At 39.6% G+C, this 15,014-nt stretch overlaps 1 protein-coding gene across 1 annotated transcript in view; it reads right to left on the reverse strand.

Annotated features, from left to right (window-relative positions):
- Window positions 1-15,014, reverse strand: part of DAW1 (dynein assembly factor with WDR repeat domains 1) — a 78,092-nt gene that overhangs the window by 49,057 nt on the left and 14,021 nt on the right. The window contains exons 2-5 of the mRNA XM_011984957.1: window positions 11,183-11,255; window positions 6,630-6,774; window positions 5,285-5,343; window positions 2,698-2,820 (exon numbers count right to left, since the gene is read on the reverse strand). Of these exons, the coding sequence (XP_011840347.1) occupies window positions 2,698-2,820; window positions 5,285-5,343; window positions 6,630-6,774; window positions 11,183-11,255 (400 nt within the window). The remainder of the gene's footprint in view (window positions 1-2,697; window positions 2,821-5,284; window positions 5,344-6,629; window positions 6,775-11,182; window positions 11,256-15,014) is intronic.

The following is a 15,014-nucleotide window of genomic DNA, read 5'->3' on the forward strand; positions in this document are numbered from 1 at the left end:
ACACACACACACACACACACACACACACACACTCCCTCTTATTCTTTGGTGATTGTGTTGAATTCATGCTACTGAAACCCCAGTGACCCCAAAGTGCAATGAGAAACACTGTATTCACGCATACATGAATCATCAGGCGAGGATAACTGATTGGACAAGGGGGTTTTTCATCAGGGGCTCTTGGTAGAATTCAGTTGAAGGGTCAAGAAGTATCCCTCACCTCTCCAACAAGAAAAAACATCATTCTCAGATAGACAGACACCCAAACACATCACGTTTGTTAAGTAGACTATTAAAGGATATGGCGTTATTTTATAGAGAATACCCTTTAAATAGCATTGCAGTGAAAGTAGGAATTATACCAGAAGTAAAATAGTGTCATTTATAATTTCAATAAAATCTTTATCTTTTCATAAGCTGGTGTAATAAGGTATTATAAAAACTGTCATTCTCTGGAATATAAAAATGCATAGATCAAAGTTAAACTTTCTAAAACTTAACTGGAATGTTTAATCATTTTAATGTACCAATTTAAGTTTGGTGCCATCACAATTAACATGTTTTGAAAGGGTATTACATTTTTTACAGATATGATATGGGCAACCTAGATAACAAGTTTTTAAACTATAGTATAAAATGTCTATTTTCTAAGTGTATCAAATTTTTATGAAATTCCTCTATTCTTTCTGCCCCTACCCAGGAAATGAGTGTATTACTTTATCACAAGTGTATTGTCGCATCTGCATCCTAAATGACCTCCTTGTGTCCTGTTTCTTCTCACATCCAAACCCTCTGACCTCTTCTCTCTGCCAGAGCTATCCTTCCATTTAAAACATCACTTTCATTGTTCCACTTTTTGTTCCTAAACCCTTGATGGCAACTCAGTCCTACAGGACAGAGTTTAAACTCCACTGAATGCTCTGACCTCACACACTTCTGTTTCTCAACATGAAATGCTCGCGGCAGAGACTGGCCACTGAGTGTGCCTGATGAATGCCCTCCTTGAAACACTGAGCTGCTGAGGTCTCTTTGCTCCGTGCGTCCTCTCCACTGCTCACCACCTTCATCCTCCTGGCTTCCGCTTTCGGCTCACACCATCTCTAAAGACTCTCACCAGGAGAAATCACAGTGACCTCTCCTCTTAATTGTTAAATCATTTACTGTTTTGTTCTAGTCATCATAACACTATAGTAAATGAGCCACATTTATAGAACCAGCTTCATCTATGGAAAAATTCATTTAGCAGGTGCAATCATGAAAACATACATGCTTGTCTAAAAAATGTATACTCCACTAGATAGAAATATATATTCATTTGCCAATCTTTTCACAAGAGGGCACTGTCTCTCTTTGATTATGTGTCAGCGAAGTGGAGTTCACCATTTGTCTTTCAGAAATGTTATCAAACCTCTGCAATATCTAGTTTTCTTTTCTTGCAAGTGGCATGAGAACTTAAAGAACTTAAGCATACGTGCAGAACAATCTGAGTGCAGACGTTTTCTAGATTTTGACAGTATGCTTTCCAACTGAACATTGATCTCAGCCACAACTTCATTTAGTTATGAAACAATTTTTCCAAGATTTGCCTTATCTGTGCTTCCCTAGAAAAGACCAGGTTTCTTTTCCACTCATATTTTATTGGTTTACGTAATATTTCGTTAAATTACATGTTATGTTACACAATTACAATTGAAAGCACAACCAACATAAGCACATTGGTCGACAAATACAACTAACTCTTGATCAGTTTAGAACCTAACCAGTGGGAGGAGAATGCCCATTCCAGTGGGTATCTTCATTGCTACTGATGCTCAGGGTGCCGTGGGAATCAGCAGTGTGTCGTGAGGAAGAATAGAGGACACTGGGTAATCTCCTGTCAATTATCTAGAGGTTGGTTTAAAAATACTTCTGTTGTACTTGGTACTGTCATTTAGCATGTTGGCATGTTGCCACACACCTTTTTTTCCTGCCTGGCAAGACTGTAAATTAACTTCTAAATGAAGTAAACCATGCTGTGTGTGTATGTCACATTCCCCCAGAGGGACGAGCCCAGGGCTGTGAACATCAATACGCAGTGCCTTACAACTTCCAAGGGTTGAGGGTCAAGTCTTGGCTGAGCATGAACTCCAACTCTCCTCTTTACTACCGTGCGGTCCTTGGAAGCATACTTGAACCTTGTATTCTTTTTTTTTTTTTTTTTTGTCAGAGTCTCACTCTGTTGCCCAGGCTGGAGTGCAGTGTTGCAATCTCAGCTCACTGCAACCTCCGCCTCCTGGGTTCAAATGATTCTCCTGCCTCAGCCTCCCGAGTAGCTGGGACTACAGGCATGCGCCACCATACAGTACATACATTAGCCCAGCTAATTTTTGAATTTTTAGTAGAGATGGGATTTCACCATGTTGGCCAGTCTGGTCTCAAACTCCTGAGCTCAAGTGACCCACCGCCTCGGCCTCCCAAAGTACTGGGATTACAGGCATGAGCCACCGCGCCTGGCCTTAAACCTTGTATTCTGTATGAGGATAGTGATAGGTAACCCAAAGACCCCTTTAAGCATTGAAGGAGGCATTTAAAAGGCTTCCAAAGCACATACCAAGCACTCAGTCAATTTAGACCTCTTGTCTGCTTCCCTTTCTCCCCAAGCAGATGGAAGGATGAATAAATGAATTAATGAACAAATACATGAAAGGATGAACACACCCGTAAGGATTGTTGAATGCTATGGCATAAACCACATTCCTGTGGCCCTCCAGGGTATTCAGCTCCTCTCCAGACGCAGTGTCCCAGAGCTTGCACGTCCGATCGTAGCTTCCTGTGATAAAGCTAACACAAGGAATATAAACGTGTTGCAGGGAAGAATGGCAGCGTGTTAATAAACACTTCATGTTTTACCTGCAGGATAATAACTCTATTTATTATGCTGTTTGTTTGTTTGTTTGTTTGAGAGGGAGTCTCGCTCTGTCATTCAGGCTGGAGTGCAATGGCATGATCTTGGCTCACTACAACCTCCGCCTCCCAGGTTCAAGCGATTCTCCTGCCTCAGCCTCCTGAGTAGCTGGGATGACAGGTACCCGCCACCATGCCTGGCTATATTTTTGTGTCTGTTTTTAGTAGAGATGGGGTTTCACCATGTTGGCCAGGCTGCTCTTGAACTACTGACCTCAGGTGACCCACCTGTCTCAGCCTCCCAAAGTGCTGGGGTTACAGGTGTGACATACCATGCCTGGCCTATTATGCTTTTTACAATGGAAATCATGTGTGCTGAATAAAAAGTTAAATTGAGAACAATATCTAAATTGTGATATATTCCGTTGTTCCACCCCCACCCTCACCCCACGCCCGAGACAGAGTCTTGCTCTATCGCCCAGGCTGGAGTGCAGTGGTGCAATCTCAGCTCACTGCAACCTCTACCTCCCGAGTTCAAACAATTCTCCTGCCTCAGCCTCCTGAATAGCTGGAATTAGAGACACACCACCACTCCTGTCTAATTTTTATTTTTATTTTTAGTAGAGATGGGGTTTCACCATGTTGGCCAGGCTGGTCTCCAACTCCTGACCTCGTGATCTGCCTGCTTCGGCCTCCCAAAGTGCTGGGATTACAGGTGTGCACAACCACACCTGGCCTATATTCTGTTTAACAAATGAATGGTTCCTTTAACATTTTCCTACAGGAATAGTGAGTCGAGTATAATGTAAAATAGCAGCATCTTAATCATTCCTTCAATATTCAATTAGGAAAGAGACTTTCTTTTTAAAATATCTCTGAAATCAAAATATTGCTTCAAAAGTATAACAAAAATATATTTCCCCAGCACAGAAAACAATCCACAACATTGAAAAGCCAGTCTGAATGTCAAGTGGTAACAAGAAAAGGTGAAGAAAAGTCTAATAGCAAAACTCAACTAAACAGGCAGGTTGACAAGACAAGGTATTTTCTTTCTACCTAGGTATTTTCCTTCTACCATCTTCTCCCACAGACTTTCTCTACCTTTGGATAGATGCAAACTCACATTTGCAACTATACACATATATACTATAGATACTTTTATGGGTTGAAATATAAGCCCTCTAAATTTATATGTTGAAGTCCTAATCCCCCAGAACCTTAGAATATGAATTTATTTGGAAATAAGGTCATTACAGATATAATTATTAACAGTTAAGTTAGAGCCGGGCGCGGTGGCTCACGCCTGTAATCCCAGTGCTTTGGGAGGCCAAGGCGGGCAGATCACCTGAGGTCAGGTGTTCGAGACCAGCCTGACCAACATGGAGAAACCCCATCTCTGCTAAAAATACAAGAAATTAGCTGGGCGTGGTGGCAGGCCCCTGTAATCCCAGCTACTCAGGAGGCTGAGGCAGGAGAATCACTTGAACCTGGCAGCTGGAGGTTGCAGTGAACCAAGATCACGCCATTGCACTCCAGCCTAAGCAACAAGAGTGAAACTCTCTCTAAAAAAAAAAAAAGAGTTAGTTAAATTAGGATGAGATCATGCCGCAGTAGGGTGGGCCCTAATTCAATACGTGCATATAAGAACGGGCCATATAGACACAGACACGCACAAGGAAAACCATGTGAAGATCAGAGCAGAGCTCAGGGTGCTGCTTCTCCACATCAAAGATGGCCGGCAAACCACCAGAAGCTACAGGAACTGTGGAACAGCTTCTTTCCCATGGCCTCAGAAGGACCTGACCCTGATGACACCTTGACCTCTGACCTCTAACCTCCACAACTGTGACACAATAAATTTTGGTTGTGTAAGCCACTCAGTTTGTGCTACTTTATTATGGAAGCCCTAGCAAACTGCTTATTGTATGTCTATTTTATGTTTGTTTTATGTCTGTAGGTCAAGAGGAGGCTTCTCCCTCATCTCTGCTACCAAGCACGTCAGCTCCCAAGCTGATCACAGCCATGCTCTCAATAGAGACTTGAAGCTGCTGTTCGCCATACCCCAAATTACTGACCTAGATGGAAAACACCTGCTCTGAATAGACTGATCACAACCAATCAAGTTAGATATGAGGCCACCCTGCCCGACTCATTCCTGAGTTGAGTTCTTCACAAGCTACATTGGCTGAGAATCCAATATGCCTCCCAATCACTGTGGCACGAACATGACAGAAAACTCGGATTAGAATAGTGGGAGAAAGGGCTTATATTTCTCCTCAATATCCAAAAGGGTACTGAAATCAGAAAAATGAATGTATTATGTACTTAGCAAACTGGAATCTTTGATAAACACAGAAATTTGTTTCATTGCTAAAAATTAGATACAAAAAGAGAATCTTACCATGAGCCGGATTTGTTAAGTGCAACATTAGTCAGTGGCAATATATGTGCTTTGAGAACCTTCAGTGAAAGAAAACACCATTTTTTAGACTCAAGCCAAATTAAATTTAATTTGTTAGTTATAACTTCAAACCAATGAAGACATTCAATTTTGTCTTAATTATACATCAGATTTACCTTTAGACAGTGCTATGTGGCATCTTATTGATAGCACTAAGTGTTACCAATTAGTGCTATGTGGTATCTTATTGATGGCACTAATTGGTAACATTTTCTTTTACATATGGCATGTGGTTTGTACATATGTATAGACTGGGTATATAGGCAATACACTAAATATGTTTCAATAAAGATTTGACAATGTATTATTACTTTATGAATCCTGGAGCTCCTTTAGAGTCAGAATATGTCTTCTTTATCTTTCAATCCCTACAACATCTAACACACAGTGAATGTTACATGAATATTTGTTGAACGCATATACATAGATTGGACAGTCTATTAAGAGTGATTGGCTGGGCTGGGACAGTCCAAGTTATGTCTGTTACCAAAATGTAACCATTAATAGCATGTACTTTCACTATCAAAAATATTCCCTTTGGAGAATAAATTATGAGACATGCTTGTTATATAGCTCATATTTGAAATTAAACAGTGCCACCTGCTGGACAAAGAAATGTTACACGACTATAATTTCTTCATCCAGAAGCAAATGCCTGGATATTTTGTATCAGGAGAGTATATAACTAATAATTATATTTTATTATCATAATTATATTTAAATCATAAAAGATAAAAGCAGTGTAATATGAAGTAATTCTAAGATAATGACAAAGGAAAATTAAAAGCTTTTCTTGAAGTACTAAATGACTATATTTGCTACATTTAATCATCAAAAAAACTATTTATAAAGCATATTTACATCACATTAAAATTATATGTCATACAAATAAATAATTTACTGAAATATGGTTTAGTTCACATGAAAGCAGAAAATATGAAATGTTGATTTGTCATAAAACACAACTTCTTAATGTTACTTTAACTAGAAAAAAGCTTTACTTATTCCATAACTTAAAACTATCTTAATAATAATAACCCTTTAAATTTATCATTACATGGGGAGCTGAAATCTTTACTTAACCTCTCAAGAAATAAGTGTTTTGGATTTCACTCATTCATTTAACAAATAATTATTGGGACAATTTTAGCAAACATGTGAGGCACTACAGTCAATCACTGACATGCATTTTTCATGGAAAAATATTTTTAGGGAAAGAAAAATAAATAAAATATCAATCATTTCACTGAAATTCTTCTATCTGATATTTTTGTAAATCCATTACCTTAAAAAGATAGAATGTGTGATTGCTGTGCTGGCCAAGTTTCTCTTGTAACCTCTGTATCAAAAGTTTGACTTGCTCTGTTCGTGAAGCTGTGATTAGAGGTTCTGCCTTCTGGATTTCTTCTACTAAAGCACTGACATCAGTACTGAAATTCACCCAAACGAAAGTTTCTTTTATTTTATGTCAAAATTTGCATATATCTTTATTACATGAAGAATTGATTGCATTGTTTCATGAAGCACACTTATAAAATGTCAAAAACATCATTATCTTTTCCAAGAGATATCGGGGGGAGCGGGGGATCACATAAATCAGTAAATAGATGATGGCAGGAAAGCAAGAAGCTTGGAATTTCTAAAACACATTTTTCCAAAGCTAAAGCTTATTTCACGAAGGCTGTGCCAAGAGTCTAATGTTCTCACCTAGTGTTGTGGTTTAAATGTTTGTGTCCCCTCTAAAATTCATGCTGAAACATGTTCACCAATGTCACAGCATTAAGAGGTGGGGCCTGAATAGGTAATTGAGTCACAATGGTGGAGCCCTCCTGAATGGGATTAGATGCCCTGATAACAAGGCTTGACAAAGAGAGTTCATCCCTTTTGCCCTTCTGCCCTCTGCCATGTGAAGACACAGCATCAAGATGCCATCCTGGAAGCAGAGTGCTGCCCTCACCAGACACCAAACCTGTGGGGGCCTTGATCTTGGATTTCCAAGACCGAACTGTGAGAAATAAATAATCCCATCTCAGGTCTTTTTTGTTATAGCAGCACAAAACGAATGAAGACACCTAGGAAGGCCTAGGCCGCACTAGTTCTGAACATGAGCTCTTTTTCCTTCTTTCCTGTCTCTTTTGAATGAACATGTATTGAATGTTCCCAGCATCATACTTTTCACTTTACACATGTTCTCTTATTTAATCCTGTAACAATTTGCTAGTGTAATGCTTTTATCGTAATTATTTTAGAGATGAAGAAACTGAGGTTCAGAAAGATTTGATTTAAAATATTTTTAGGAAAAGAGAAAAATGCCTAACCCATAAATTTAAAGAATCATAAGACTAATATTAATATTTATTATGGACTAAAATATTATTTCCCTGAAAGATAACTGGGCTGAAAAATATATAGATAGATTCAAATTTCCTCTAGTATTCAAATAATTCACAGAAACTCCGAAAATGTTGCTGGTACAGAATAATATTCGTTCAAAAAAGGTTTCAATGTATATACACCATGAAGCACCCAAAAGAGAGCCATCTTACAAGTCCCGTCACACACGTGTCTAGAAGATGCACTATGCAGGTTCCCCCACCTTTAAGAAAGAACTCAGGCCCAGCGTCAGGCTTGGAGCTTTGTTGCCTGACAGCTTCTAGCTGCAGCTCTTTCAGGCTGCACCTTGGCATTCCAGGCCAGGGCTGCCTCTTCTCTTGGGGCTCTCCGTCCACCGCTGAGCAGGGGCAGAGCAAGAGCCTGGCCTTTTCTCCCTGTGAGGCCCTCCTCTAGCTGGCAAGTCTTGCTCCTGAGCTCCTCCAGATTGGCAGAGATTCTGTTGTCCCGCCTCCTTCATCGAGGTCAGATGGCTCCTCCTGCCTGATCCTGCTTCTGCTTCATGCCCTGGACTGTCACAAGTGTCACTGCCCAATAAACCTTTGACTCACCCACCTCTGTCTCAGTATCCACTTCCCATGAATGTGGCCCCTGATAAATATCCCCCTCTTCACCCCATCAACAAACATTAAGCTCCAGTTTTGTGCAAGGCACTGAGCTAGGAACCTGCTCATTCAATTGACATTTATTGAGTTGGTACTATTGCTTTAGCACTGGGTGTGTAAAAGATATGGTCCCAGCTCTCAAGAAACATAATCTATTAGCGTAAGAGTGAATATTTTGAACAAAAATGAACCAGGGACCGTCCATAATAATGACTTGGATAAACCCTGAGATATTCCATCGTCAAAAAGATAATTAATTTCACAAGAATTGAAAGGGTAAAAATGCTCCTTTGAAAAGTTTTTAATAACTTGTATAAAAACAGATTTCCTTGCAAGATCCAAATTAACCAGATAACCTAAACACTCCAACTCTGTAGGATTTTCATGCAATAATTCCAGCATGTCATCTACGGTGCCAGTGTTTTTACAGGCACAATACTTCCAGATTCTTGCAAAAACTAGAAATAAAATTCATACTTTTCTGAGACATTTATTTACTTTCTCCTATCACCAAAAGGTCATGTTTATGAGTGGCTAATGCCTTACATCTCCTCAGGAAAGCATAGCACGATTGAGTGACTATAGCTAATATGAAGCCCTTCAAAGTGTTGAGTGCCTGGAATCAGAGCCCACAAGTCCTTTTTGAAATCACCTAATAATTCGTACTTTTAAAATATAAAGATCTGTGGTTTTGCGGAATGTCTAGCTGGAGGTTATTCTCTCATATAGAAGCTTATCTGTACCACTTGTGTGATATCCGATGCTGCACAAGTTGTTTCTCAAACTAGACAAAAAGCCTATCAAGTCTAGGGGTTATGATTAATACCTTTATAGCCTCTAATAGAATCTAACCCAGATTAGATTCTTAAATATATGTTGAAGGCACATGTACATAATTGCTGACTAAATAAACGAATGTCTAACAAAGAAACTTTCTGCATGCTAGCATAATCACACAAATCAGTAACATGTTCCATTTATAAAAATTACAGGTTGGGTTTGATATTAGGCCTCACTGTTCCTGAAAATAACAAAGACTGTTGTATTCAATGACACTATCTGTGCCACTGTTTGTTCTTTGACTTTAAAAAAAAATCAATTGACTACCTTTTTTGTGCCAAGCACCTGAAATAAGACTTGGACCCTACATAGGCCACCATTCTCTGAGCCATGCCCCATCCCCACCCTAGACAGGTGTTCCCAGAATCACCAAACCTCTCAAGTGGCAGCAGCTCCAGGATTGAGAGAGCCCCTGTCTCATCAGCTATGGTGCCAAGTGGACTCATTATAAAACTAGAGAGTAGCCCATATCAGACAGGTCCTTTTGCTTACAGTCTCAGGCCACAAACCTAAAGCACAACATTTTTGTTTTGTTTCTTTTGCAATTTTCACCCATTGAGATTATTTTCACCTTATCTGAACTTAGGCTCTCACAGTATAATCACTAGTCTGACTCTCTCTTGAAGTAGGATTTTTGTTTGTTTGTTTGTTTACAAAGACAGGGTCTTGCTATTTTGTGTTTCCTGGGCTGGTCTCAAACTCCTAGCCTGAAGTGATCCTCCTGCCTTGGTCTCCCAAGGTGCTGGGATTACAGGTGTGAGCCACCACACTTGGCCTTGGCCTTGAAGTGGAGTTTTGTATGAGATTTCTTTTTTTTTGAAGACAGAGTCTCACTTTGTCACCTAGGTTGGAGTACAGTGGTGCGATCTCAGCTCACTGCAACCTCTGCCTCTTGGGTTCAAGCGATTCTCCTCCCTTAGCCTCCTGAAGAGCTGGGACTACGGGCATGCGCCACCACACCTGGCTAATTTTTGTATTTTTAGTAGAGACAGGGTTTCCCCATGTTGGCCAGGTTGGTCTCGAACTCCTGACCTCAGGTGACTGTGCTGCCTCGGCTTCCTAAGGTGCTGAAATTACAAGTGTGAGCAACCATGCCCAGCTATTTGCATTAGATTTCCTAAAGAGAATGAACTCTGGGCATTAGTACATCACAAGGGTTTCCTCTGGGCTCATACCAAGCTTCAGTAATAGCGATTAGGGCTCCTTGTTTTTGCCCCATGGCAATTAATGAGGAGGAACATATGCAGTCAGCCCAAAGAAGTATTTAATAAGAAAATAACAGGCTCAGTAACATTCTTAAAACTCAGTAACAAGTACTTCTCAAAAATGTAAAGGTCACTGGCTGGGCGCAGAGAATCGCTTGAACTCAGGAGGCAGAGGATGTAGTGAGCCGAGATCATGCCACTGCACTCCAAACTGGGCAACGAGAGCAAAATTCCGTCTCAAAAAAAAAAAAAAAAGAAGAAAGTAAAAGTCACCAAAAATAAGGGAAGTCTGAGAAACAGTCGCAGCTTAGGGAAGCTTAAGGACACATGATGGCTAAATGTCATGTGGGACTCTGGATGGAATCCTGGAACAGAAGTAAGGAATTAGGGAAAAACTAAGAAAAACTGAATAAAGTGGGCTTTAGCTAATAATTATGTATCACACTGGTTCATTAATCCTAATAAATGTACCTCACTAATCTAAGATGTTAACATCAGGGGAAACTGGGTGTGGAAACTCTACCTTCACAGCCTCTCTAAAATTATAAAGTAAAAGGTTTATTTTTTTTAAGACCTTAGAAAAAAAGAAAAGAGCGATGACCCTTTTCCCACTTCCTCTTCATTCAGCAAGAGCCTCAGCTACAACTCCCTGAAACAAACAGAAACTGATACACCACAGAAGAACAATTTTTAAAAAACAATGTATTATCTGCAGTTTATGCAGCTCATCCACACATCACTCTGTGTCAAGGCTTTCCCAGTGAACATTTACTTGTTGAATCCTACAGCGAACTTACCTGGGACCAAGATCAAGCAAATCTATCGACTTCGTCTTTAATTCTCCATGTTTTTCATATTCCAACATAATTCCTATAGAAATAAACAAACATGTTATAAAAACACTTACGATGACCACCTATGTCAAAAGTTAACCTACGTTGCCAGTTTTTTCCATTTTTATGTTTTAAATTTTTAATTTTTTAACAAAACATAAGCAGTGATATCTAGTTCCAAAACAAGATCATGTAGACACACTTTTCCCTGGTCCTTCCCTCTAAATTTAACTAAATACCCTTGAAATTGTCCAGCAGACAATGATAAAATAACAGAAAGACGAATGGAAGAAGGTAGACTCGCTATGGGTTTCAGGGCTTGAGGAATGACTACATGGTGAGATTCCTGGATTTCCTTTTTATCACTGCACACCACACCCCAAAACTAGGACAAGAGGGCCCTAATCCCTGCCCCACAAATGGGGCCCCTGCAAGCAGTTTGATCCCATAGTGGAAGCTTGGAGCTGGTCCAGTTCCCATTGCACATGCTGGGCCCCAGCAGGCAGTCGGATCTGGCTGCAGCCCCATCAAGAAAGTCCTGGGACCTCCCAGACCCCGCTCCACAGCCAGACCTTTGGTGGATGGTCCTCTCCACTTGCAAAAGGGGCAACAGTTACATTCAGGAATGTCTCAGACCTCACTCCACACCTAGGCACTGAGGCAGCCTTAGCAAAGCTCTGCGTGCGTCTCTCTGTCTTCCAGCCAGCAGCACAATCAGGCCACAGAGTGACCACGAAGATCACTCAGTGACCTCAGGTCTACTAGGGAAGTACCTTCTGCCCCCTGCAGGTGGCGCCAGCAGCGACTGAGCAGGAGCCTCAGCAGTACCCGAAAAAACAAAGGAGAGTGACGTTGCAAGGGCCTAGGAAACTACACCGACACCATTGGAACTAACGCCCGCAAAAGTAGCCCAAGAACACATATGCCAAATCTAAGCAGATTTCACCAAATTAGAAGGTTTAGACAGGATTAAGGATCCCTATAATAATCAAAATGTCTAGGATACAATTTTTTTTTTTTTTTTTTTTTTTTTTTGAGACGGAGTTTTGCTCTTGTTGCTCAGGCTGGAGTGCAATGGTATGATCTCGGCTCACCTCAACCTCCGCCTTTCAGGTTCAAGCGAATCTCCTGCCTCAGCCTCCCTAGTAGCTGGGATTACAGGCGCCCGCCACCATGCCCGGCTAATTTTGTGTTTTTAATAGAGACAAGGTTTCTCCATGTTGGTCAGGCTGGTCTCGAATTCCCGACCTCGCGTGATCTGCCCGCCTCGGCCTCCCAAAGTGCTGGGATTACAGGCATGAACCACCATGCCAATTTTTTGAAAATCATCTATTATACCAAGGACAATCAACAAACACCAATACCAAGATGAATCAGAGGTTGGAATCATCTGACGAGGACTTTAAAGAAGATATTATAAAAATCCTTCAATAATCATTTACAATTTCACTTGAAACAAATGAAAAAATGGAAAATCCCAGGAAATATTTATTAAGCCAAATGAGGATTATAGAACTGAAAAATATGATAACAAAAATAAAAAACTTGCTAAGTGGTGGGGGGAGGGGGGAGAGATAGCATTAGGAGATATACCTAATATAAATGACGAGTTAATAGGTGCAGCACACCAACATGGCACATGTATACATATGTAACAAACCTGCACGTTGCGCACATGCACCCTAGAACATAAAGTATAATAAAAAAAATTAATTTTAAAAAAAGAAAAAAATCTTGCTAAGTGAGTTCAAAAGTAGAGATGACAGAGAATAGAATCCGTGAACTTGAAGATGGATCCATAGAATATATTCCATCTGAACAGCCCAGCACTAATAAAAACTGGACAGAGCCTCCTAACCACTTTAATTCTACTACCTCTGTCTGTGGATATAAACTAGTACATCTCAAAAATTTGGCTTCAGGATCACCTTACACTCAAAAATTATTTAGGACACCAAAGAGTTTTTGGGTTTTTTCCATTATTAAAAACTAAAATTGAGAAATTTTTAAATATGTATTAAGTAAAATAACAATAATTTATAGCATGTTCTTTTTATAAAATTTTTGTAAAAATAACTATATTTTCATGACCCTAAAAAGAGTAAGAAGAGTAGCACTGTTTTACACTTTCGCAAATCTCTAATATCTGGCTTAAGACACTGGATTCTCATCTCTGCTTCTGCATTCAAGCTGCTGTTAAATATTTTAGAAAAGTATAAGAAAAGAATGTATTCAGACACTGATTCGTAGTTGAAAATGAAGGAGTATTATAATTGCCCTTTTATATCATTGTGAACATTTTTTTATATTATATTAAAACTCAACAAATGGTAACTTCTTAAAATTAGTTGCGATATAGAATCTGAAACCATGTTAGTGAACTTTTCCATATACTTGCATTAAACCCCATTGGTCTATTTCACACTTTCAATGGATCTTTTATTCATGCATGATCCATGCATAATCGTGCACCAAACATTTGAAAAATACTGATCTACTAAGTTATGCATATCTTGTAACTGTTGACATATTTCATCACACAATATCAGAAAGTAACATGTGCCACTGTCACTACCAATTTTTATCATAAGAAAACTCTTACTGTTGGTAAGCTGTCAAGATTATGGTGGTAAACAAAAGTTTTCTGAACTTGTACTTTTTGCCTGAAAGCTAAAATATATCACTAGCAAGAAATGCTGATATTTTTGCTTGAAAGTTGTGGGCTCACATTCTTCATTTTCAAGAAAATGTCTACCAAATGTCTGAGTCTGAAAACCATGTTGTTTCTCAGTCTTTCAAGTAAAAATGCTTTTCCATGAAAAAAAGTTGGCTCATCTCAGAACTCAAGTGACCACCTACATTTTCCTTAAGACAACTGTATTAGTTTGTTTTTATATTGCTATAAAGAACTTCCCAAGACTGGGTAATTTATAAAAGAAAGAGGTTTAACTGACTCACAGTTCCTCATGGCTGGGGAGGCCTCAGGAAACTTACAATCATGGTGGAAGGAAAAGAGGAAGCAAGGCACCTTCTTCACAGGGTGGCAGGAAGAGAATGAATGCAGGAGGAACTACCAATTATAAAACCATCAGATCTCGTGAGAACTCACTCACTATCATGAGAACAGCATCGGGGAACCTCCCCTTGATCCAATTACTTCCACCTGGTCTCTCCCTTGACATGTGGGGATTGTGGGAATTATAATTCAAGATGAGATTTGGGTGAGGACACAAAGCCTAACCATATCAACAACTATCAGACTTCACACTAGAGCAGAAGTGCTTTCTTAGTGCTTCCTATTTGATCACCTGGAATACTCAAAATACATGCACTCCCATGTTAATGTTTTGCTATATTAATAATTTTCACTGCTTCATCAAGGAAATCCTCAAGCAAAACTAGGTTGTTCTGTTGGGAATTTTGTTTTGTTTTATTTTTTCCTATTGTGAGTGTGTGTCAGTGAAGAATAAATACAGTGACCACTATTAGAGTTTGGTGTCACTACCTTGATTTGTAGTAAGGCACCAGCAGTTTCACCTTCCATTGCTTCTGCACCATTAGTGACAACGTCAGCACAGTGTAGAAAAGGAAGTAACATCTTATCGTTACTAGGAAAAATAAGTTTGACCTTGAGACCCTGCTGAAAGTGTTCAAGGGTGCCCAGGAGTCCTCCACAGTTTGAGAATCACTGCTATAGACCATAGTTTGGTATAACAGATATAATTCCAGCAGTATTTCAGATCAAGGGAAAATAGGAAATGTTGCCAAAACACTCTATTTACTTTTCAAAAGCTCT

Source organism: Mandrillus leucophaeus, unplaced genomic scaffold (genome assembly GCF_000951045.1).
Source record: "Mandrillus leucophaeus isolate KB7577 unplaced genomic scaffold, Mleu.le_1.0 Scaffold277, whole genome shotgun sequence".
Classification (NCBI taxonomy): domain Eukaryota; kingdom Metazoa; phylum Chordata; class Mammalia; order Primates; family Cercopithecidae; genus Mandrillus; species Mandrillus leucophaeus.